Source organism: Nannobrachium achirus (genome assembly GCF_963921795.1).
Source record: "Nannobrachium achirus genome assembly, chromosome: 9".
Taxonomy (NCBI): domain Eukaryota; kingdom Metazoa; phylum Chordata; class Actinopteri; order Myctophiformes; family Myctophidae; genus Nannobrachium; species Nannobrachium achirus.
The window spans coordinates 49,196,414-49,222,536 of NC_137818.1; the positions used below are offsets into that span (position 1 = coordinate 49,196,414).

The 26,123-nt window shown below is 41.2% G+C and overlaps 1 protein-coding gene across 1 annotated transcript in view; it reads right to left on the reverse strand.

Annotated features, from left to right (window-relative positions):
* The window catches only part of LOC308290933 (immunoglobulin superfamily member 21-like), a gene marked incomplete at both ends in the record, with an annotated part of 132,638 nt that overhangs the window by 28,058 nt on the left and 78,457 nt on the right, over positions 1 to 26,123 (reverse strand). Inside the window, 6 exons of the mRNA XM_080732849.1 lie at positions 8,236 to 8,336; positions 8,944 to 9,065; positions 9,582 to 9,697; positions 21,622 to 21,633; positions 23,768 to 23,779; positions 25,884 to 25,895. Of these exons, the coding sequence (XP_080588975.1) occupies positions 8,236 to 8,336; positions 8,944 to 9,065; positions 9,582 to 9,697; positions 21,622 to 21,633; positions 23,768 to 23,779; positions 25,884 to 25,895 (375 nt within the window). The remainder of the gene's footprint in view (positions 1 to 8,235; positions 8,337 to 8,943; positions 9,066 to 9,581; positions 9,698 to 21,621; positions 21,634 to 23,767; positions 23,780 to 25,883; positions 25,896 to 26,123) is intronic.

A 26,123-nucleotide genomic window follows, 5' to 3' on the forward strand; every position in this document is an offset into this window, starting at 1 on the left:
ATATATTATAGCATAGCCTAGGTCAGCAAGACACTTTCAGGTTGACTTACCCACTACTATTTCGGAAAGATCCGCACAAATGATCAGCCATAAAGTAAAAAGACAATTCATCTTCTTGTGCTCTTATGTGCTCAAGTGGACAGACACGCCATCTGTTGTCGGGTCAGTTAATGGTAATAGCGTGGCATCATCATCATCGCATCATGTTCCGTCCATACTCCTGGTCCTGCGCTCAGCTGCGCTGTATCCTCACTGGGGAAGAATGTGCGCGCTGAGGGGATCCTGGCTGCTTTCTATTAAACGGACGGACGGGGGGCTGGAGGGAGGGGGCTCCACTTCACTCCACCCCCTTCTCATCGCTGCCCTGCATGCACTGTAGGCTAAAATCCTCAGTAGGCTAGTTCATTTAACTCTGCTTGAGTTAAATGGAGCTCTGGACACCCGTGATTTTACAGTGTGGTTTATCGTGTGAGGATTAGCACACACGCCCCCCACCCCTTTCTCTCAGAGAAAACAGATGGCACACGGCAGAAACTGAGCAATGCATTTATTTTATTTTTTTGCTATTTTGGAAATTTCACTTTGATGAATCATATTTTGGTGATAATAACGTATTGGGATACGCCATGCACAGTGCACTGTTTCATGCTTTTGGAGTTGGGATGGAGTGATGATGATGTACTGCCCCCAAAGCCTCAATGTAAAGGCCAAGGTCCTTTGGGGACATTTAGTGGAGGCTCTAAGACACATTATACTTCAAGTCATGATGCAAAGGTCCCCTTTGGTATGGAAGTACATTAGGGCCATTGGAAAGAATTTATCCAAAGAGACAAGTTAGATCACCCTTCATTTTCCTTTTATAGCCATTTTAAAAATGGCCGCCAACAATAAACCACTATTACACCAGACCCCATATCTTTGCTTCTGTTAGAGCTATATTAATAATATTGGTGTCAAAGTGTACATTTTTGGGGTCTAGGAATTCAATTAAATAGGTTTCAAAGCAAAAAAAAACAATACTTCACTAATTAACATGACAGCGGGGGGTAAAATATGCAAATTTCATGAAAAATAACACGTTTTAACAGGGTAACCTACCCCCCCACCCCTCCCACTAAAATTTGATTCACTTTTCCTTTGGTATGGAAGTACCTTAGGGCCATAGGAAACAATTTATCCAAAGAGACAAGTTAGATCACCCTTCATTTTCTTTTTATAGACATTTTAAAAATGGCCGCCAACAATAAACCACTATTACACCAGACCCCATATCTTTGCTTCTGTTAGAGCTATAATAATAATATTGGTGTCAAAGTGTACATTTTTGGGGTCTAGGAATTCAATTAAATAGGTTTCAAAGCAAAAAACCCAATACTTCACTAATTAACATGACAGCGGGGGGTAAAATATGCAAATTTCATGAAAAATAACAGGTTTTAACAGGGTAACCTACCCCCCCACCCCTCCCCCTAAAATTTGATTCACCTTTCCTTTGGTATGAAAGTACCTTGTGGCCATATGAAACAATTTATCCAAAGAGACAATTTAGATCACCCTTCATTTTCTATCTATAGCCATTTTAAAAATGGCCGCCAACAATAAACCACTATTACACCAGACCCCAACTTTGCTTCTGTTAGAGCTATAATAATATTATTGGTGTCAAAGTGTACATTTATGGGGTCTATGAATTCAACTAAACAGGTTTCAATGCAAAAAACCCAATACTTCATTAATTAACAGGACAGCGGAGGGTAAAATATGCATATTTCATGAAAATATAATATGTTTTAACAGGATAACTTACCCCCCCCCCCCCCCCCCCCCCCCCACACACACCCCTCCCCCTAAACTTTGATTTACTTTTCCTTTGGTATGGAAGTACCTTAGGGCCATAGGAAAAAACAAATCCAAAGAGACAAGTTAGATCACCCTTCATTTTCTATTTATAGCCATTTTAAAAATGGCCGACGACAATAAACCACTATTACACCAGAACCCATAGCTACAATAATACAGTCTGTCTTGCACTTCCAATGGAGCGCATCACTGCTTGGTGGCATGTGATCAAAGTAGCTTCCTTTGTGAAGGAAGAGGGAGAGTCGAGCATTAGGACACAGTCCTAATGTCATCCCTGGAAACGGGAGAGTGTTTTCTGCTGGTGTTTCAGTCCGAGTGTATCAAAGGGTGCATTCGGAAATGTGCACTGGGTCAAGGAAGGGAAAAGGTCAGAGAAAACACCAAAGAACTGCTCTGCTGGTTTGCTCTCCACAGCCCGAGACTGAGTGATGACAGTTGACCTGGAGAGGCAGCTGAAACATCCACCACACATCTCCCTGTCCAGATTGAGACCTGACATCTAGCAGTCTGGAATTTGCCAGTCACTCCCTAAGCACAGCTACGCCACTGTGCATAACAGTTGCCAACAAAGAAGAGCCATAGGCAACATTGGGGATGCAGCAGAAAAAGCCTCCAGATTAAGAGGGGAGAGCAGTGGGGACAGAAGCATGCCACTTGGATACATAACGAGGTCTGATCAGCTTCAGTCGGGTCGCCTGAGGAGGCTGACTCTTGCAGGACCCAAAACACCCAGTGACTCCAGGAAACAACACTGATGATGTGTCCAAGTTTGCATCAGTAAATGATTTGTTAACTGTTAATGAAATGTGATTAATTATTTCACCTCCATTTTGAAGATAATGAGAAAACTATTGTTTTTTTGTTGTCTTGAAACCAATTTAATCGGATTATTTTACCCCAGAAATGATATCTCTATCAGAAGCAAAGATATAGGCTGTGTTGTATTGCTGTAAGTGTAAATGATGGCTGCCATTTTTAAAAAACGTGTATATTTCAGAAATGAAGGGTGACCTAATCTCTTTGGATAATTTCTTTCCTATTACCCTAAGGTAGCCTACTTCATTGCCAAAGGGGGAGAAAAAGGAACATTACCCTGTTAAAACTCATTTTTCTTTGCATATTTTGCTCCTGTTGAAACATATTGTTTTTTTTCATTGAAACCTGTCTAGTTGAATTCCTAGACCCCAAAAATGTACACTTTGACACCAATATTATTATTATAGCTCTAACAGAAGCAAAGTTGGGGTCTGGTGTAATAGTGGTTTATTGTTGGCGGCCATTTTTAAAATGGCTATAGATAGAAAATGAAGGGTGATCTAAATTGTCTCTTTGGATAAATTGTTTCCTATGGCCACAAGGTACTTCCATACCAAAGGAAAATTGAATCAAAGTTTAGGGGGAGGGGTGGGGGGGTAAGTTACCCTGTTAAAACGTATTCTTTTTCATGAAATTTGCCTTTTTTACCCCCCGCTGTCATGTTAATTAGTGAAGTATTGGGTTTTTTGCATTGAAACCTGTTTAGTTGAATTCCTAGACCCCAAAAATGTACACTTTGACACCAATATTAACCAATATTATTATTATAGCTCTAACAGAAGCAAAATTGGGGTCTGGTGTAATAGTGGTTTATTGTCGGCGGCCATTTTTAAAATGGCTATAGATAGAAAATGAAGAGTGATCTAAATTGTCTCTTTGGATAAATTGTTTCCTATGGCCCTAAGGTACTTCCATACCAAAGGAAAAGTGAATCAAAGTTTAGGGGGAGGGGTGAGGGGGTAAGTTACCCTGTTAACTCATACAGTGCCATCCGGCCACAAGGGGTGCTAGAGTGCCAGAAATTTCTCCATAGACCTTCTTTATAGCTTTCGTCGACCCTCTCCCAACTGCCTTGTGTTTTCACTCCAGTCAATGCTATGGGTGTCGAGAGGAGGAAGCTAGCTGACACGTAGCCAAAATGCTAACCCCTTTAGAAGCCCGATCTAAAGCTATTTCAGCCGCAAAAAACGTTCTCTTTGGTTCTGGGGACACAATCCGGAGAAAATCCTGTCTAAAGATATGATTTATTATTGGAGTGGGCGGCGCGATTTGGCCGTTAGCGCGAATACGGCCCGTGGATGGCCGAGTCTAAGTCCCGGCCAAGGATGGACGTCTAGACCGGGGCTTCATTGAGGCCTCCGATAAAATAATTCATTTTATTAAATATCCCGGACATGTTCGGGATAGGCACCCTGGAATACGTCGCGCCGCCTACAATGAACATTGGGTGAACATTGGGGGGGGTCTAAACTTTATTTTAAACCATTTTCAATGGAATAAATCGTCGGAGCATCTAGCGTCTCTCGTTGGTGAGCGCTGGGCGAGCCGGGACCACCCACGTTGCTCCAAGCAGCTCGGGGTAAGTAAAATAGCAACCCTTTTTTTTTTGATCCAGAATATCCCGAACATGTTCGGGATAGGCACTTAAAGGGTTAAAACGTGTTATTTTTCATGAAATTTGCATATTTTACCCCCCGCTGTCATGTTAATTAGTGAAGTATTGGGTTTTTTGCATTGACACCTGTTTAGTTGAGTTCCTAGACCCCAAAAATGTACACTTTGACACAAATATTATTATTATAGCTCTAACAGAAGCAAAGATATGGGGTCTGGTGTATTGGGGATTATTGTCGGCGGCCATTTTTAAAATGGCTATAAATAGAAAATGAAGGGTGATCTAACTTGTCTCTTTGGATAAATTCTTTCCTATGGCCCTAAGGTACTTCCATACCAAAGGGGACCTTTGCATCATGACTTGAAGTTAACAGCTTATTTTTCGGGCTTAGAGCCTCCACTAATTCCCAATATGCAGCATGTGGTTAATATTTGTATGATGGTAGCCTATTCCATAGCCCATGGTCTCATCTAGAAATAAATGGTGCGGAAAGTAACTAATTAGGCCTCAAGTTCTGTTCAAGTTGGACTGTAGTATTTATTTTTTGCAGGTCTTTCAGTCCGAGTGTATCAAAAAAGCAACTGGGTTAAGCACCCTTGGTCCGACCAGTTTAACATTCACCAGGTTAACATTCACCAGGTTGGCATTCACCAGCATCGGCAGGTTAGCATTCACCAGCGTTAGTTTGACTGAGGTTAGCCAGGGTTAAGGTTACGTTTAGGTGTATCTAATCTGTGTCTCCCCAACTTTCGTCACCTCCGCGCAGCCAATCACAAGCTTCCGCTGGCTTTAACCCAGTTGCTTTTTTGATACACTTGGCTTAAAGGCTCATTCATACTCCAGAGAAGGTGAAGAGCAGTTCACCGCGGTGTAGTTTTCTCGTCAGAAAACTACAACATTACACGGCTCTTGCTGAGCGGTTCACCGCAAACATCTCCCTGCTTTTACTTTCCGACATCACCCCATCACCCCATCATCTAAAAAAGTGAGGAGCTACTCACTTCACCCAAGTATGAATGAGAGCCTTACATTTTAGGCTACTTAAAGGAGTAGGCCCTAGGCCTATAGTTCACCCTCAAAATGACTTTTTTTCTATTGATTACTCACGCCATGGAGACTTGAGTTCATAATATTCTTTTGTATCATGTCGCATTCCTAAGACAAAAAGTTGATTATAGTACATTACCCCCATAGATTCCGAATGGGAACCCAAATGTATTTGGGCTTCTTGGGCGTGTTTCACCATTTTAGCACTCCTTCAACAGACTTTGCTTTTCGATCGCCGTGCAGTCTTCTTTCACTTTCTTCCCACCGTTAGGTGCCCCCCAAGCATGGTGCCCTATGTGCTGCAGCACCTAAAGCACGTCCATTAAGCCGGCCCTGGTCAGTGCACCTCACACCTACAGCCAGCGTAACAGAACGTTTTCAAAATCTTCCAAGATAGCATATAGGCATAAAAGCTGAAAGGGGAAAACCACTCATTTTCAATATTGAACTATGTCATTAATATACCTTAGAGCACTGTTTCCCAAACAGTGGGTTGGAAAAAATCAATTTGAGAGCTGGGATCTCTTCTTTTTTATAGTATATATTCCCACTCCTAGAAGCACCACACACTTTTAAGACGTTGTTTATCTCCTGTGAGCACCCGGTTGTTTTTTCAGGGGCCTATCTGGGTGGCATTAATCCACACAAGATTGCCTCTCTGTCAAGCCTTATGATAGGGGGATAAAATACAGTATGCATTGCCATACCCTGCCTCCCTGCTCCCATCGTCACTGTAACTGAAACGTATCTCAATTCTTCATATTTTTCTGTATTTTGCACAAAAGCAGAAACAGACATAGCTCATCTACAAGCTCAGAGATTCTTATTTTATTTTATTTTTTGCATATACATGCCCCAAACGTAAGGGACGTAAGGTTGAAAGTGGTTAAAGTTGTCCAGTGGAACACAGGTTATGTTTTCCATCCTCAAAAGTAATGTTGTTGACGCTGTTTCAAGGTCTCCACCTGATAGCAAATTATATTTTTCTATGTATTACATACCGGTACACGGTACCCTCCTCTCTGGATTACTTATATAAAATTAATTATGCTAAACCTATGGGATGGGATAACAACAGACCCATGAGGAAGGGTGGAGACTACGTACAGTATATCCTTCTCAGAATACAATTTGCTTTGAAAGCACTGCCTGTTCTAGTCTACAAATATATCTGAATATCCAGATTTCTATGACAATGGGGGGGAAAATCCAAGGGTGAGATACAAAACACTGAAAGGACCTAAACAATAGGCTATATGCATATACGCCATTTTGATTTTCAGAATCAGGGTGCTGATATTGTGCATGTTGGCTCACTGGAAACACTCTGCTACACCAATGGGTCTCAAAGTGTCCTTGAGTGGGTTCCAAATGTCCCCATACAGGTGTGTAACTGTGACAGTACAAATGGAAGCAAATTTGTACAGAGTTATGGGGGTCCTTGAAATGAAAGAACCACTGTACAATAAATCAAACAGAGCCTTATAGTATCATCAGTAACACCTGTGAAGGAAGTCGAAAGACACCCGGAAGTAGAACAAAATGGCGTATATGCATAGAAGGCCAAGGACATCCACATTTCTAATTATACACACAAAAAAAACATCCACTCTCAAAGCTGCAATCCGGGACTTATTTTCCTTGTTACATTTTTATTTTAATTAATCTGTATGGTAGAGTAGCCTGCAGCTCATAGTCATAAGCCCAATATGTTAACCCATTTAGAACGGGTACACATTATTGTGTATTATTATTTTATGTTTTAACTAGTGAAAAATAGCAGATATACAAGCTCACAGCGTGGCACAGAGTGCCGCGCTGCGAGCTTGTAGATCTGCTATTTTTGAAAAAAAAATTGACCCGATTCTATAAGTGTCTTTTGAATCCTTCTAAGGTTTTTTGAAAACCCTATGTTTCTATGTCAGCAATCTGACTAGCCATCGTCAAAGAAAAGGTCCTTTTCACTTAACTGGAGCTCAGTTAGTCTCTTCTTGAGAGACTACTACCGGTATGTCAGTGGTTCTCAAACGTTTTCATGTGAAGGACCCCAAACTGATATTTATTTGGCCCCGGACCCCCATCTCAAAATATTTAGTTCCAGGGACACGGCACTCGATGCCGCGCTGTGAGCTTGTATATCTGCTATTTTTCAATAGCAGATGTATCCTTCTTGGAAGAGCAGTAGGCCTATACCTGTATATCTGGCCTCCCACACAGGGGATCTGAGTTTGAATCTTAGGTGTTACAGTTCCATTGACCTCTCTCCTTCGGGAGAGGACATAAAACAGACTGCATCTTTAATTTAGTTTAGAAGCAAATGTCACTTTGGACCCTATTTTTGTCCATGCCTCTTATCACTAAACTTCTTTGCCTATTTTTTACTATTTTGAAAAAAAAAAAAAAAAAAAAGAAAACCTTCAAATAGCCGATCTACATTGACATGTTGTGAGCTTGTACATCAGCTATTTGAAATATATATATTCTTGTCAAAATAGTAAAAAATGGCTAAAGAGATTAGGTTTAGGGATAAGGGGTAAGGCATGGACGAAAATAAGGCCTTTTACGTTAAATCGTTTGCAATAATAGAGATTGCATAATTTTGATAAAAGCAGAGGCAATTAGTTTCAAAACATATGTTAGTTTACAAACAATGTAGTGCATACTGTACAGTATGCTGGAAGTGAGGCAGGAGGTGTCTGTTTGAAGACAGATGTTTCTTCTTAATGAATTACTGAAAGTCACAGCATCATAATAAGACAAACGATGCCGGCAAGAGCACAAATCGCAGAGGGTTTCATGGGTATTATTTATTTGGCATTTTTAGACTTCCTAAACTAATGTCTAAAAGTATATGGCAGATTATTCAGTCGATTTGCTGTTGTGTTGCCATCCTGAACCACTGCCAGAGCAACAGCAAATGTTGGATTGGTGCCAGTGTTACCGTACTCCAGGTTGCTGGAGCTGACTGCAGATTCATGAGAGTCGTGCATCCATAATGCTGGCGATGAGGCCGACACAAGCACGAAGCGTTTAACAACACAGGAATACAGAATTGAAAAATGCAAACTGGTGACCTGGACTGTGCTCCGACCTGGAATATATTTAAATAAAATCCATGTTACTGCTCTTTCGCTGTTCTTGGGTTGCCTTTTTGTATATTGAGCGTTTGCATAACAACATCTACTGCAGACAAAATGCCAGATGATGGATCGTAGGTAGCCACCATACTAAACTGTGGGCAGTAGACAGGCTGATCATTTGAATAAAATAGGTACACCACAGAGTGTTACTGTTTATGGTCTCTCTGGGTGTATTGTAATATTATATATTGATACTATCCATTGTCTGTTTCAAACAAATGACACCGTAGTAATATATAAAGATAGGTGTAGAGTACAAGTTCAATATTCATTTGTCTCAGCTCCAAAAATCTCCATCTCTAAATAATTAGCAGTGTGTGTTAATTTATGGTTTTGGTCTGGAATTCTACATCTTACACAATCAAATATTTTTGCTCATATAATTCTTTAGTCCTTTGCTCTGTTTAACATCAGTGTTGTTATATAGAGACAGAAGGCACATATGGTTTGGTGACGGTCACTCACCTCCAGTCTGTCTGTGGTACACAGCAAACAGGAAGGACGCAGAGGGTGTGGGACACAGCACTGGATAGCCATCGGGGTTGGAGAAGCTCTGCTCTGCAGACCTGCTACCGGACACCAGGGTGCTGGCATGGTCAAGAGAAGGCTTCATAAGGCAAACAAACAATTTGAGGGCATACTGTACATATTAGTGGGTTAAAAACTACAGAGTTAAAGGAGTAGTTCACCCCCAAAATGACTTTTTTTCCCCTATTGATTACTCACGCCATGGAGACTATATTTTCTGTATTTGTCGCACTCTGAAGACAAAAAAATGATTATAGTAAATGTACCCCCATTGATTCCGGATGGGGACTAATGGCACCCCATCTTGAACTCTGGTTCTATCACACACTTCATCAAAATCGTTTCTTTTGTCAATAATTTGGAAAAATATTGAAAGAGATATATATATATATATATTTTCAATAACAATCACAAATAGGCCAATATATCCTAATAATTAAGTCTTGAGGAATTACATCTTAGTAAGAGGGTCAAATGACCCACATGTCAAAATATCCTCCCTGATATTTACAGTGTATGACCTTTATTACTTAAAGTAAATACAAAGAATTAGTCAGCAAAGCTGAAGGACTGACATATTGTCCAGCATCTTGACATGCTGAGTAGGTGGATCATGTGCCATCCTGCAGGCCATCACAGATGGTATGGTCTGTCTTGGCTGCACAGGGGGCATCCTGTGGTCCCTGTCCCTCTGTGGTGGGACAGTGCTTTCATCACATACTCAGTAGGGGAAAAAGTACTGTTTCATTTAAGTGAAAGTATCAATACTGCAATGTAGAAATATGACACATTGTGAGCTTGTTGATTGGCTATTTTCAAATAGCTTGAAATGTAAAGGGCTGAAGGGGTTAATGTATATTGTTTTGTAATAATAATCAAAATCTACAAACTAATAAAGTAAAAGGAGAGTAAAAGTATAATTGTTGCGACCGAAGGTCGCATATACCCTGAAAAACCTTGTCGCTTGTCTGTCTGTACAGGAAGTGATGTCAGTGTGATGTCACGTGCTTTTCAGTACAGGAAGTGATGTCACGTGACATCACTTTTATGCCCATATATGAGTCATTCTGTACCACATCACTGTGACTCACTGTCACTCTGTGCCACATCACTGCTCTGAAGTTTATTGCATGGCAAAGCGAAAGTTGATCACAGTGATGTGGTACAGAATGACTCATATATGGGCATAAAAGGGATGTCACGTGACATTGTACAGAAAATAGAGGCCGAAAATGAGAATGTTAGGGTACCCCCTTATGCCCATATATGGAGATCCACAGGCATCAAACCAAGGCCCTACGTTTTATGCCCATATATGGAGATTCCTATATTGTCAATATTAAGAACATTATTAAGGATATTATGTTATCAATATTAACACATTGACCGCCATTTTAACATTCACTGTAGGCTCCCCTGCCATTTTGTTTAAGCATTTTCTTCATATTTAGACATTTTTCCTAAATTCCCTGTTTGCACGAAAATGTCATACAGTGCATGGATTAAAAGAGGACATCCTCTAGTCTCTCCAAAAAATATTTTTTTGTATGTACGATGTAGCAATCTAGAGTTTTGGCCATTTCAAACCCCTTGTTTTTTCAAAATCCAGGTGGAAATTCAAAATAATTGGAGTTATTGACCTTTTTGTGAATGATCTGTTTTCAAGTGGATAACTCACTTGAGATGTGTCTTTATGGCTTCAGGCATTATCAGATAAGTGTACTAATGTAATTATGTAATAGGATTTATTTTTAGAATTTTCTGTTTAGAAAAATGCAGAGAAAAATATTTTTATTGGCTATATCTGACCAAAAAACTCACATACTATATTGCAGTATTTCTGTGAGTATTTCTGTGAGCCCCCACTTGGGGGCGCTTTCTCTCTGTCTCTGTGTGTCTGCTGGTTGTCTTTTGCTCTGTACAGGTGCACACACACAAATAGACATAAAAGGGGGCATGAGTCTTTTTTTCTAACATGTCCTAGAATGTGAAAATAGCAGATCTACAAGCTCTACAAGCTCAACACATCGCTCTGAGACTGTGACACATTGAGAGCTTGTCATTCAATTTTATATGAGATACTTCAATGGTTTCCAGTGGAAATAAGCTTAGTCTTTTCATGGATCTCCTTTTAGTAGACCTTGTACCAGTGAACTGTACCGTCATGAAACTGTACCTTTTCCTATGCAAACTTCTAATAAAGTCTTCAATCAATCAATCAAAGTCGAGCTTGTAGATCTGCTATTTTCACATTCTAGGACATGTTGGAAAAATGTCTCCCCCTGCCCCTAAAAAAATCCTCTGCACTGCCCTGCTAAACAGCTCCTCTGCGTCTTTGCTCGTTAGTAACGACACTAGTTGATCTCTTGCTTTTTGGGAGGAGCGTGGTGGGGGAGCGTGGGAGTTTTGGTGGTGGTCCGTGAGAAGTGTTGGCTGGAGACCAGGCAGGGTAATGAGAGGATGGACCCCCTTCCAGGGACCACTTCACTTGTCTCTGACTCAACTGGATCGCGTCGTGAACTTTATGTAATCGGGCAGTTTTATTGATTGAGTTTGTAAGAGTTGATTATCGTGTTCCCACTGCTCTGCGGAGCGAAGCGTTGGGCCCGCGGACCCCCTGTTAGAAAGCCGACCAGGGACCCCCCTTTGCAAAGGACCGCCTGGCGCCAATGGCCTGCTTGGCTGCTTGTGGACCATTACAAAACAATATATTATAGCCTGGATATATGGATTATAACCTGTGGATTCTAATCAACCATCATCATTCTCAGGTATGTTTTAGAAGCATTTATATGGCGAATTGGCGATAATTATTTTGTATCTAGAGAGAGAGAGAGAGAGAGAGAGAGAGACAGATCTCTGAATCAGAGACTCTGATAGCACTGTGCTGATCAGGACAGGGGGACCACTGAAACAGACAGTGGTCCGTGGACCACCAGCCAGCTAAGAGATGTTCACACACACACACACACACACACACACACACACACACACACACACACACACACACACACACACACACACACACACACACACACACACACACACACACACACGCACGCACACACACACACACACACAGCTGTTCTCACACTTTTTTTTTCTTCTCTTTTTTTTCCGCCAGCCTTGTGTGCGCAAAATGCGTCACTGTGCCAGTTCACTGTGGGTTATGGGGAGATTTATATGCATTTGTATTGCAATTTATACATTATTACAGTCTTTTTTTCAAACACACTTACTTTGATGTGTGATATTTTAGGTTCTCTGTAAGATAAAAGGATAAAAATTTGTCACGAGCTGGGGGAGAGTGTAATTAAACATTACATTATATAAAAGCAAATTCTCGGGACTATCGGGCCTGGCGGGGAACGACATTGGGATTTTCTCGGGACTATCGGGGGAGGCGGGGAATGAGTTAAGGACATATATGGGAATGCTCATATTTGGTAATGTCCATATATGGGCATGTTTTGACAAAACATAACTGTCATGAAGGGGTCCCCATATATGAGTAACTGGTCCCATATACCCTGTACATCACTGGCCAGATGGCCAAGAATTGGCGCGACCTCGCCCAATATTAAGGACATTATTAAGGAGCTACGAGATTTCTCAGGGTATAAAAGTCCATATATGGTCATTCCCAGAAAAAGAAAACAACCTTTTATGCCCATACATGGAGATTTCTGATGTCATTAATCCCAGGCCGAAAATGAGAATGTTAGGCCCATATATGGAGATCCACAGGCATCAAACCAAGGCCCTAACTCACCAAGGCCCTGCTTGGCATTACTTACGTACGTTTTATGCCCATATATGGAGATTCCTATATTGTCAATATTAAGGACATTATTAAGGATATTATGTTATCAATGTTAAGGACATATGGGCATGTTTTGACGTAACATAACTATCATGAAGGGGTCTCCATATATGAACTGGTCCCATATACATCACTGGCCAGATGGCCAAGAATTGGATGCATGTCACCCTGAGGTTGCATGTCACCCTGAGGTCGCAAGTCACCCTGAGGTGTCTTACTAGTATTTGTCTCTGAGATGTAGGCCTAGTGGAGTAGAAGTAAAAACTATTGACAATTGGAAATACTTTTAAGTAAAAGTACCTGAAAGTTAGGACGACTTCACCACTTTTCTTCAGCTTTGTGCTTTCAGCAACAGGCTTGAATGGGAAATGTAACCTATATATTAAAACAGATGAGAGCGAATGTACTGGTGATTATTGGTGTATAGCCTACTTTGATTATGGAAGTAGGGCTAATCCCCTACAGTGGAGATATTGCCCTGATGCAGACAGGCATGGTAATCTCTGCAATCTCCTCGAGTCCTCACTATTGTAATGAGATTTATTTTTAGTTTGAGATTTGTTAGTAGGCCTATGTCTGTTTAGTATGGGAATGTCTTGAGTAGCCTACTTACACTGTGCAGGGATAGGGGGAGGTCATGTTTCGGTCAGGTGATGTATGTGTGATTAGATATAGGTCTACTAATTCTGGTGTTTAGTATGAACAGAGACAGTAAGAAAACAAAGACAGTTGAAACTGTGCAAAAGGAGGCAACAAGGCAGCCCTGAGCCAACATTTGTGTGTGTGTGTGTGTGTGTGTGTGTGTGTGTGTGGGTGTGTGGGTGTGTGTGTGTGTGTGTGTGTGTGTGTGCGCGCTCGCGCGTGCGTGTGTGTGTGTGTGTGCGTGTGCTGTCTTGTATCTCAATGGGGCTCACCAGTACAAATATGTTTAAAAATGTGATGCACAAATAATGTTGCATTGCCTTGGCTTCTTCAACTGCACCCATGACAATCCAATGGAGTATACTCCTATTCCACACTCCAGTCCAGTGGTGGCAGTAGTGTATAATGGTTCAGATTTACAGATTTATTTTGAAAGTTAAGGTCGGAAGCATTACCTCTATGGTCGGAAACGGTCAGAACAGAATTGTTATTGTTTTTGGAAATGTGCTGAATGAAAACATTGCCAGGGAAACGTCCATCCACAGTCGTGCTTCAGCTGAACTGTACAGTACTGTCATGTAGGACTAACTTTTCCTACGCAAACCTCTAATAAATTCTTCAATCAAGCTCGCCACTAGCTAACTCAACTATTCGGAAAATGGATAAAGCCACTATGCGATTGCTCTCTTATTATTGCAGAGTATGTGGTTTGTTGATCCGTGATACAAAAAGCAAACACAACTTATTTATTGATAACAACAAAACTGAATACGCAGTCGTCTTTGAAGAACTCACAGGAGGACTGGTGAGTCGCGGTGATCTATTAAAGGCTGTGTGTGGGACCTGCCGGACTAAATTAAGAGCATATAAACGATATAAGGAAGCAGTTCAAAGACTTGGCGATGAGATCAAAGCCTTGGCTCTTCAGACCCAAGATACAAAACTGTACGTGAAGTTCATGCCTGACCGCGCCGAGAAACAAGTCTCTACTCGAGAGGACAACAAGCCAAGTCATGAACTGGCAGCTACCACTGTGGTGAGTGAACTCGTAGCCTATCACAATCTAAATGAGATACAAGATATAAAAGAATATATATATCTTGTGGCGTTTATCCTTTTAGTTTACCTTGTACCAGTGAACTGTGTACTGTCATGACTCATGCACCTTTTCCTATGCGAACCTCCAATCAATCAACCAACCAACCGGGTAGGTGGGCACTAGGGACATCTGGGCACCTCGATGTAAAATAGGATATTTCGTCCAACATGTTAATAAAAGTCCTAACTTAAGTAATGTTAAGTAATGTAAAGTATACATGCACATTATTATTATTAGTATTAGTAGTACTACTACTAGGCTACTATTATTACAGACTATCCTTCAACTTCTTGTTCATGCCCCAAAATGACTGGATATAGGCCCTACAGGTTTTGTAGCAATTATTATTGTAGAAATATTAGACCTTAATTGTCAAATGTTTAAAGTGGTGATGCCATAGTTTTTTACTTTATCTGTTTTGTATACTTGTGTCTATGGAGTTAACAGACAGCTATAATAGACCCCCTGGTGTGGTTATAATAGGCAATATGTCTTCCCTGTGTTTTTGCTACTTCCTGAAAGCTGAAAGCACATGACAGTACATATTACCATTATTATTATTATTTTAGAATTAATTATATCTTTCAAATTCCTGTTCATGCCCTACAATGGCTGGATATACAGGTTTTGTTGCAATTATTATTGTAGAAATATTAGACCATAATTGTCGAATGTTTAAGCATATTCTTATAGTTTACTTAAAAACATTTCCCAAATGTTTTATATACCACCATAACCATCCCCCAACATTGTGGCTGGACATGGTTGGTCACAACACAAGACAGTAGAACAAAATGAACAAAACAAAATAAAATCACTGTAAAGCTGAACTTGTGTTTTTTTATGTATTTTGTGATAGTTGTGAGGAGGTGATAGAGACATTATTCCACACACTTAAAAGTCAACTTGCACTGTACCCCCAGTGTTGTCAGTCAGCACACAGGCTTTTAGTATTGTGTAATGTAGCAAATCATACTAACAATTGTGTTTTCTTTTTCTCTCTCAATGAGTGTAGCCCCAGGAGCCATCCTATGTTGAACCGATGCAAGCCACCAGGTTGAAACCAGAGATCAAGTCGCACAGTCTTGGTATGTGTTGTTTTGTTCTTTCATTTGATTTATTATTTTATTCTGTTCATGTATTCCTTATCTTATCCCCTTTCTCGCTAATCCCACATTTACATCTTACTTTATTTAAGATGATAGTGTTATGTTTGCACACTGGCTCATCAGTGAGGCTTCATTCCTAGCAATATTGTTCTACTGTGTTGCAATCATTTTGTTTGAGTGTTGCGTTCAATTGCTTATGCCTAGGTGAAGGTTCTGAGATTGATTCAGATGTCTGTCTGTATGTATTTTATATAATCTTACATATATGGCCTTGTGACAACTCTTATAGTACCTCTGTAAAAGACAACAGAGGCTTATTTACTCCAAAGTAATTATTGAAGTCTTTATTCTATTCCTTAATTCTAGACCAGTCTGGGGAGTTCAGCCTGCAGATTAAGATGAGTCCTCCAGTGCCTGTCAGGACCATTTCTATTAATCAGGAACCTGTAGCTGAAATTGAAGTTGAACTTGAAGACCAGGATCTCAGTAAGTTTCATGTTTTCTTTTCTTTTATTCTGTTCTGTTGCAGGGATATCATCTTATCAGTCATCTCCCCCCCAATAAGCAGTATCTGTACTGAGATAATCTCAATGATACCAATTTGTACTAGGAATCGTATAAAGTGTCTGTGGTTATGGTCCTAGTTATCACTTCTACCATATTCAGCCGAGAAGTGAGCACCCCCCCCCCCTTACCTTACCCCCACCCCACTTTTCCCCCTTACTCATATATGTTTTATAATTGCAATGATATTTGAATGTTTTTTTATTGTCGCTATTTCATGTCCATGAATTGAATACAAAGGACCTCTAACGTAAACAATACCGTAAAGGGCTTATTTGGGGTGTTCCTTTTAGGCAGGGTGTTTAAATGTACTGTCCTTTAATGTAGGAATAATAGAATATTCAATCAATCAAAAAGCTGCCGTGGCTGTGAAACTATTTGCCAGATGGTAGGACAAGGAGCTGAAATGTTCCATGGCTGGGCATTGGGGTTGCTAATATGGCCCTCTGTGCCCCTACAGTCAAAGTGTATTGGTAAAATGATTATAATGGTTGTAGCTGATAATGTCTTTGATGAATGAGAATAAACGGTTAAGAAATGTAGTATTTATGTATAATGGAAGTTCTTCTAACTAACACTCACCTACCCCAACGACCACCTAAGCCCATAGCACTTACCGTAGCACTCACCTATCCCAACGACCATACATGAAAGCTAGATGGCTTTTTTTTTTTTTAAGTTCATATAAAGCTTTTTTACTGATTAGGTACTTATTTGTCTCTAGATTGATATTTTTATGCATTTGCTATATTAATGTTGATGTATTGATGCTTTGCGATTGTAAGTTGCTCTGGATTAAGAGCATCTGCTAAATGCCTAAATTGTAAATTGTAGCACAGGTACAAAAGAGGAAACAGTGCATGGAAAAATGTAATGTTCAAACATTTAATGGGTTTCTCTCATGTCATCTTTTGCCTAGCCTTCCTGCACCATCCCATCGTGTGTAAAGAGGAGGTTGCTCCTGAACAGCAGGAGAGAAGCCCCAGTCTGGTTCAGGAGGAACCTGAGCCTCCACAGGATAAAGAGGAACAGGGAAAGCTACTTCAGAGACCAGAAGTGACCGATGGATCAATGATGACATTACTTGCAGACAAGAGTGCTGATAGAAAGAAAAACTTTAGTTGTACAGTTTGTAGCAGAGTGTTTGCTCACAAGGAAAGTCTGCAGAGGCACATATTCATTCATACAGGGGAATACCCATTTACTTGTACAGTTTGTGCCAAAGGCTGTTGTAGTCGCAGTAGGCTAAACGTACACATGATGTCTCATACAGGGGAAAAGCCCTTTACTTGTACAGTTTGTGGTAAAGGCGATTATAGTCGCAGAAGACTAAACTCACACATGATGTCTCATACAGGGGAAAAGCCCTTTAGGTGTACAGTTTGTGGCAAAGGCTGTAAAGATAGGAGTCGCCTAAAATCACACATGATGACTCATAGGGAAAAGACCTTTAGGTGTACAGTTTGTGAACAGAGATGTATCTCGTATTCACATCTGAGGACTCACATGAGGACTCATAAACAGGAACTTTGTGAGGTTTGTGGCAAAGGTTTTGGTGAAAGGCGTGTACTAGAAATGCACATGAGGACTCATACAGGCGAAAAGCCCTTTACTTGTAAAGTTTGTGGCAGAAGTTTTTCTGTAAATGGTACTCTTACAAAACACATGAGGATTCATACAGGGGGAAAGTCCTTTCTGTGTGCTTTTTGTGAAAAAAGATTCAGGAACAATTCTTATCTGAAGCGGCACATGATGATTCACTCAGGGGAATACCCCTTTCGTTGTGCAGTTTGTAACAAAGGCTTTGCTCATAGAAGTGAACTAAAAAGTCACATGATGATTCATACAGGGGAAAGGACCTCACCCTGTCCAGTTTGTAAAAAAAGATTCAGTACAAACTCTTATCTGAAGAAGCACATGAGGATTCATACTGGGGCATACAATTTTTAATTGTCATTTTTCAACAATTTTTACTGTTAAGTAGAACTACCACATCATTAGATCATATCATAATAATAACAAATAGATTTTTGCAGCTCTTGCAGGTATACTGTACCAGTACACCGCTGTTTCCAATAATTACGTCAAGGCTTGGAGGTGTCTGTTTAGTAACATGAAGGTGCATGTGTTTATAACATCTGTATTATACAATATATATCTAAATAACACACAGGACTCATTTGTGTTTTTTTAACCATTTCTGTTTATTGAAAACAATGTTAAACCAGCTTACATAGTTTTTCGTCACCTGGCTCTCCTGCAGTACTTGCACTCCTCGCTAGAACTGCCAAAATCTAGTCGGTACCATTCACTTTTTATCTTCATCCGCTCCCAGTCTATTTCCTCCCGGCTCCCGGCCAATGAGTTCGAGCTAAAGGTGCCATTTGGGGTGCCGTCGTTTCTCAAGAGGGGGTGTACTGACGTCCTTGTTCCTGTCCAGTGTACGAGGAGGCTTCCCCAGCCCATGACTTTTCTCACCCTGAGAGGAACCCCACTAGAGTTAATAATTTCTTTCAACCAAACAGAGGGTGTGCGAGATGATAATTATGGCCCAAAGATTATGGATCCATAATTTCATGTCAAACATGCAACCTTGTTAAATTAAAATACTCTCCTGATGCAGGTCCACTGCTAATACAAATGGTAGCAATTCTCAATTGCCAGATTAGTCCAATTATTGTTGAGTCTTAATTACACCAACCGTATCAATTCCTGAAGAAAGAAAAAAAGAAATCCCTGAAAGGTAACAGGCGATCAGTGAAGATACAGTATCTGGCTGGAAGACAGTGAGTGGAGGCCTGTGGGCTGTCATCTTGGAGCTAGCTGCTCCACTGAAGTGAACTGAAGGTTGTGTTGGGAGTCAACAGTGCTGCTGGGGAGCTGGGGGATGAGGTGGTGTCAACCTAGTTCCTACTTCCTAGTACATTCACAAGCAGAATGATTTTATAATGAATGACCCAAGGATGCAGCTATCCATTACTTGTTGAAAACACATCCCTTGTTCCATTCTAGTGACTGACATTGCCCCCATGCATGAGGAGACTCCTTCCAGCCATCTCCTTCCTTCAATGTATCAGTCCTGTGTGCTGTGGAAGTAACACCACCACCATTGCCGTGCATTACATACAAAAATAATTTATTCCGTCCAGTGCCAACCAGCTATATACAGTAGCTTCCCAAACCTCATCTAACTGGCACATTATCAAAAGTAGGCTTTGAAGTGCATTTGATGTCAACCATTGGGTTTCGTTGAGTATATTGTTCCTGTACAGCAGGCCTATTTCTATATCTATTCATCATTATATTCATTGGCACAGAGTTCACTGAGCCAATAAAAGGCATTCCAAGATATCTGCTCACCTTGGGCAGAGATGTATTGCACTTCAGACCTCTGCTTCTGTTTTAAGCAGGTTCCCTCCTCTGTTGTTTAATCTAGGGGGATCATTGGCCTTTTTCCATGGTGGAACAATGTGCATAGTGAGGTGAGGTGAAGAGACACATGAGTTTTTAACCTTTTCAATAGTAATTTATTTTGATTGGACAGTAGACATACAAGTCCATTGAACTTCATGTTAACCACGTTGGTCACCACAAGATCCATGTGTAATGATGCGCAGGAGTGGAAATCGAACACCACTCTCCCACACGCCAGTCCGACACCCAAACCATTGTGCCAATAGAGCTGAGCTCGATTGGCAGGGCGTTTGCGGGTCGGTTTATTGGCTGGGGCTACACATGCATAAAGAGACAGTCAATAACTTTTCCTGAGATGATAAAACTCAATACAAATACCAAAAAAACAGAACTTGTCTTGTATTGCTTATTTTTACTGCCCAATGACATGGGCCAAGTTTTTGTGGGACATTGATCTTGCTCCAATAGCATAATAATAATACATGCAATTTACTACATTTCTGGTGTGAAATGGCACAACAACCAAAAATCGTATACAGTGCCCTTTTATGGGGCTTTGAGTACCTGCCAGGTGTGCCCCCTGTGTTCTCTGCACGTTGCATCGCCTTCTAGCATATCTACTCAAATGCTACACCCATGATGACAATAACACAATAAATGTGAGCGACCTCAAAACCTCTAGTCCATACACTCCAGTCCAGTGGTGGAAGTATATACAGTATATCACACACTCAGGTGTCGTCACGTTTCCCTGAATGTCGAGGAGGGAACCGCGACATTCCTTGGATGTCGAGAGGAGGGCCATCTACTCTTCCACACACTCAGGTGTCATCGAGGTTCCCTGGATAAAACATGCATATGAAAACAATACCGTGAAGTGGACAATGTATCATACTGTACCTTACCTAGATCACAGCTACATAAGAAGAGATTAGTTCCCACTTACCTTGTTATCAAGCTAGAAGGAGGCATTATAAAAATGTTCGTCTGAAATTATCTTTGGCCTTGGGAACATGTCAGAGATAAGCTTTTAGCTTACCTTTTTCTGATGGAGTGAAATGATCTCAAAGCCTTCAGATCGAACTAATACCTCATATTCTCTTCATCATCCTCTTTGGGTCTTCTTGAACCATTCTTAGTCAGGCCCCTCCCCTGAGACCAATTTTCCATGGGAGACCCTACCAGGAGCACTAGGCACCGGAGAACACAGCTGCAAGGTTCATTGGGGCACGCAAACCTCTCCACCACGATAAGGTGATGGTTCTTTCGGAGAGGAACCTGTAAAAAATAAAATAAAAATAAATTAGATTAACTATATATTACAAACAATAAGAATCCATCAGAGTCAGAAATGATAATTAGAACATTACAGTTAAGTAAACATTGTTTCAAACCTTACCTAGATCACAGCTACATAAGAAGAGATTAGTTCCCACTTACCTTGTTATCAAGCTAGAAGGAGGCATTGTAAAAATGTTCGTCTGAAATTATCTTTGGCCTTGGGAACATGTCAGAGATCAGCTTTTAGCTTACCTTGTCTGCTGGAGTGAAATGATCTCAATGCCTTCAGATCGAATCAATAAGGAGTAAGTAAAACTATTCTGAATTTATCGTTGGCCTTGAAAACTTGTCATTCCATCAGCTATGATCTTACCTCCTCTGAAATAGTGAAATGATCTCAATGCCTTCAGATCAAACTAATACCTCTACTTCTCTCTATATTCAACTTCTCATCAGAATTTCAATACTCCTCTTCCATCACGCAGCTTCCCTTCTTCTCTATTTCAGCCTCTGCCTGTAAAATGACACACAAAATGAAATGATTATGAGAAAACACACTAAAAACAGCAAGCACAAAACACAATCAAATATGCATTTGAAAACAATACAGTTAAGTGGACATTGTTTCATACTGTACCTTACCTAGATCACACCTACATAAGGAGAGATTAAGTCCCACTTACCTTGTTATCAACCTACAAACACCAAGTGCAAAACACAATGAAATATGCTGGATGTTGAGAAAAGGGCAGGTGTCGGCGAGGTTCCTTGGATGTCGAGAGGAGGCCCTTCAGCTCTATCACACACTCAGGTGTCGTCGCGTTTCCCTGAATGTCGAGGAGGAAACCGCGACAGTCCTTGGATGTCGAGAGGAGGGCCGTCTACTCTACCACACACTCGGGTGTCGTCGAGGTTCCCTGGATAAAACATGCATATGAAAACAATACAGTTAAGTGGACTTATATCGTTGAATAAGGGGCCCGTTGCGACCGCATTTCCTTGCTGACGTCGACCCCGGCTGCGTTTGAACCCACGGCGGGAAAGGCGTGTGCTCTAACCGCGACACTAGGGCAGCCCCATATCAAATGCCAAGAAGTAGTAAACTAAAAACTTGGGTAAACCAAGAACCTATTTGTAAAAATCTATGAAATCCAAACATCAATAATCTGCACATCAAAGCTATACACACTATAGCTTTGATGTACGATAGGATACAAACACATTAAAATACAGATCAAAGAACATCGTTTCAGACACTCTTAATCCAGACCGATTTACAATAAGGGGCCCGTTGCGACCGCATTTCCATGCTGACGTCGACCGCAGGCTGCGACCGCATTTCCATGCTGACGTCGACCCCAGGCTGCGTTTGAACCCACGACGGCAAAAGGCGTGTGCTCTAACCACGACACTAGGGTTGCCCCATATCAAATGTTCGTCTGAGATTATCTTTGTCCTTGTGAACATGTCAGAGATCAGCTTTTAGCTTACCTTGTCTGATGGAGTGAAATGATCTCAAATGCCTTGAGAAAAGGACAGGTGTCGGCGAGGTTCCTTGGATGTCGAGAGGAGGCCCTTCAGCTCTATCACACACTCAGGTGTCGTCGCGTTTCCCTGAATGTCGAGGAGGGAACCGCGACAGTCCTTGGATGTCGAGAGGAGGGCTGTCTACTCGACCACACACTCAGGTGTCATCGAGGTTCCCTGGATAAAACATGCATATGAAAACAATACAGTTAAGTGGACATTGTATCATACTGTACCTTACCTAGATCACAGCTACATAAGAAGAGATTAGTTCCCACTTACCTTGTTATCAAGCTAGAAGGAGGCATTATAAAAATGTTCGTCTGAAATTATCTTTGGCCTTGGGAACATGTCAGAGATCAGCTTTTAGCTTACCTTGTCTGATGGAGTGAAATGATCTCAATGCCTTCAGATCGAACTAATACCTCATATTCTCTTCATCATCCTCTTTGGGTCTTCTTGAACCATTCTTAGTCAGGCCCCTCCCCTGGGACCAATTTTCCATGGGAGACCCTACCAGGAGCACTAGGCACCGGAGAACACAGCTCCCAGGTTCATTGGGGCACGCAAACCTCTCCACCACGATAAGGTGATGGTTCTTTCGGAGAGGAACCTGTAAAAAAGAAAAGAAAAAGAAATTAGATTAACAATATATTACAAACAACAAGAATCCAACAGAGTCAGAAATGATAATTAGAACATTACAGTTAAGTAAACATTGTTTCATACCTTACCTAGATCACACCTACATTAGGAGAGATTGATTCCCACTTACCTTGTTATCAAGCTAGAAGGAGGCATTATAAAAATGTTCGTCTGAAATTATCTTTGGCCTTGGGAACATGTCAGAGATCAGCTTTTAGCTTACCTTGTCTGCTGGAGTGAAATGATCTCAATGCCTTCAGATCGAATCAATAAGGAGTAAGTAAAACTGTTCGTCTGAATTTATCGTTGGCCTTGAAAACTTGTCATTCCATCAGCTATGATCTTACCTCCTCTGAAATAGTGAAATGATCTCAATGCCTTCAGATCGAACTAATACCTCGACTTCTCTTCATATTCAAGTTCTCATTAGAATTTCAATACTCCTCTTCCATCACTCAGCTTCCCTTCTTCTCTATTTCAGCCTCTGCCTGTAAAATGACACACAAAATGAAATGATTGTGAGAAAACACACTAAAAACAGCAAGCACAAAACACAATCAAATATGCATTTGAAAACAATACAGTTAAGTGGACATTGTTTCATACTGTACCTTGCCTATATCACACCTACATAAGGAAAGATTAGGTCCCACTTACCTTGTTATTAACCTACAAACACCAAGCACAAAACATAATGAAATATGCTGGATGTTGAGAAAAGGGCAGGTGTCGGCGATGTTCCTTGGATGTCGAGAGGAGGCCCTTCAGCTCTATCACACACTCAGGTGTCGTCGCGTTTCCCTGAATGTCGAGGAGGGAACCGCGACAGTCCTTGGATGTCGAGAGGAGGGCCGTCTACTCTACCACACACTCAGGTGTCGTCGAAGTTCCCTGGATAAAACATACATATGAAAACAATACAGTTAAGTGGACTTATATCGTTGAATAAGGGGCCCGTTGCGACCGCATTTCCTTGCTGACGTCGACCCCGTCTGCGTTTGAACCCACGGCGGGAAAGGCGTGTGCTCTAACCGCGACACTAGGGCAGCCCCATATCAAATGCCAAGAAGTAGTAAACTAAAAACTTGGGTAAACCAAGAACCTATTTGTAAAAATCTATGAAATCCAAACATCAATAATCTGCACATCAAAGCTATACACACTATAGCTTTGATGTACGATAGGATACAAACACATTTCAGACACTCTTAATCCAGACCGATTTACAATAAGGGGCCCGTTGCGACCGCATTTCCATGCTGACGTCGACCGCAGGCTGCGACCGCATTTCCATGCTGACGTCGACCCCAGGCTGCGTTTGAACCCACGACGGCAAAAGGCGTGTGCTCTAACCACGACACTAGGGCGGCCCCATATCAAATATCAAATGTTCGTCTGAGATTATCTTTGTCCTTGTGAACATGTCAGAGATCAGCTTTTAGCTTACCTTGTCTGATGGAGTGAAATGATCTCAAATGCCTTGAGAAAAGGGCAGGTGTCGGCGAGGTTCCTTGGATGTCGAGAGGAGGCCCTTCAGCTCTATCACACACTCAGGTGTCGTCGCGTTTCCCTGAATGTCGAGGAGGGAACCGCGACAGTCCTTGGATGTCGAGAGGAGGGCTGTCTACTCTACCACACACTCAGGTGTCATCGAGGTTCCCTGGATAAAACATGCATATGAAAACAATACAGTTAAGTGGACATTGTATCATACTGTACCTTGCCTAGATCACAGCTACATAAGAAGAGATTAGTTCCCACTTACCTTGTTATCAAGCTAGAAGGAGGCATTATAAAAATGTTCGTCTGAAATTATCTTTGGCCTTGGGAACATGTCAGAGATCAGCTTTTAGCTTACCTTGTCTGCTGGAGTGAAATGATCTCAATGCCTTCAGATCGAACTAATACCTCATATTCTCTTCATCATCCTCTTTGGGTCTTCTTGAACCATTCTTAGTCAGGCCCCTCCCCTGAGACCAATTTTCCATGGGAGACCCTACCAGGAGCACTAGGCACCGGAGAACACAGCTCCCAGGTTCATTGGGGCACGCAAACCTCTCCACCACGATAAGGTGATGGTTCTTTCGGAGAGGAACCTGTAAAAAAGAAAAGAAAAAGAAATTAGATACAAACAACAAGAATCCAACAGAGTCAGAAATGATAATTAGAACATTACAGTTAAGTAAACATTGTTTCATACCTTACCTAGATCACACCTACATTAGGAGAGATTGATTCCCACTTACCTTGTTATCAAGCTAGAAGGAGGCATTATAAAAATGTTCGTCTGAAATTATCTTTGGCCTTGGGAAAATGTCAGAGATCAGCTTTTAGCTTACCTTGTCTGCTGGAGTGAAATGATCTCAATGCCTTCAGATCGAATCAATAAGGAGTAAGTAAAACTGTTCGTCTGAATTTATCGTTGGCCTTGAAAACTTGTCATTCCATCAGCTATGATCTTACCTCCTCTGAAATAGTGAAATGATCTCAATGCCTTCAGATCGAACTAATACCTCGACTTCTCTCCATATTCAAGTTCTCATTAGAATTTCAATACTCCTCTTCCATCACTCAGCTTCCCTTCTTCTCTATTTCAGCCTCTGCCTGTAAAATGACACACAAAACGAAATGATTGTGAGAAAACACACTAAAAACAGCAAGCACAAAACACAATCAAATATGCATTTGAAAACAATACAGTTAAGTGGACATTGTTTCATACTGTACCTTGCCTATATCACACCTACATAAGGAAAGATTAGGTCCCACTTACCTTGTTATTAACCTACAAACACCAAGCACAAAACATAATGAAATATGCTGGATGTTGAGAAAAGGGCAGGTGTCGGCGAGGTTCCTTGGATGTCGAGAGGAGGCCCTTCAGCTCTATCACACACTCAGGTGTCGTCGCGTTTCCCTGAATGTCGAGGAGGGAACCGCGACAGTCCTTGGATGTCGAGAGGAGGGCTGTCTACTCTACCACACACTCAGGTGTCGTCGAAGTTCCCTGGAT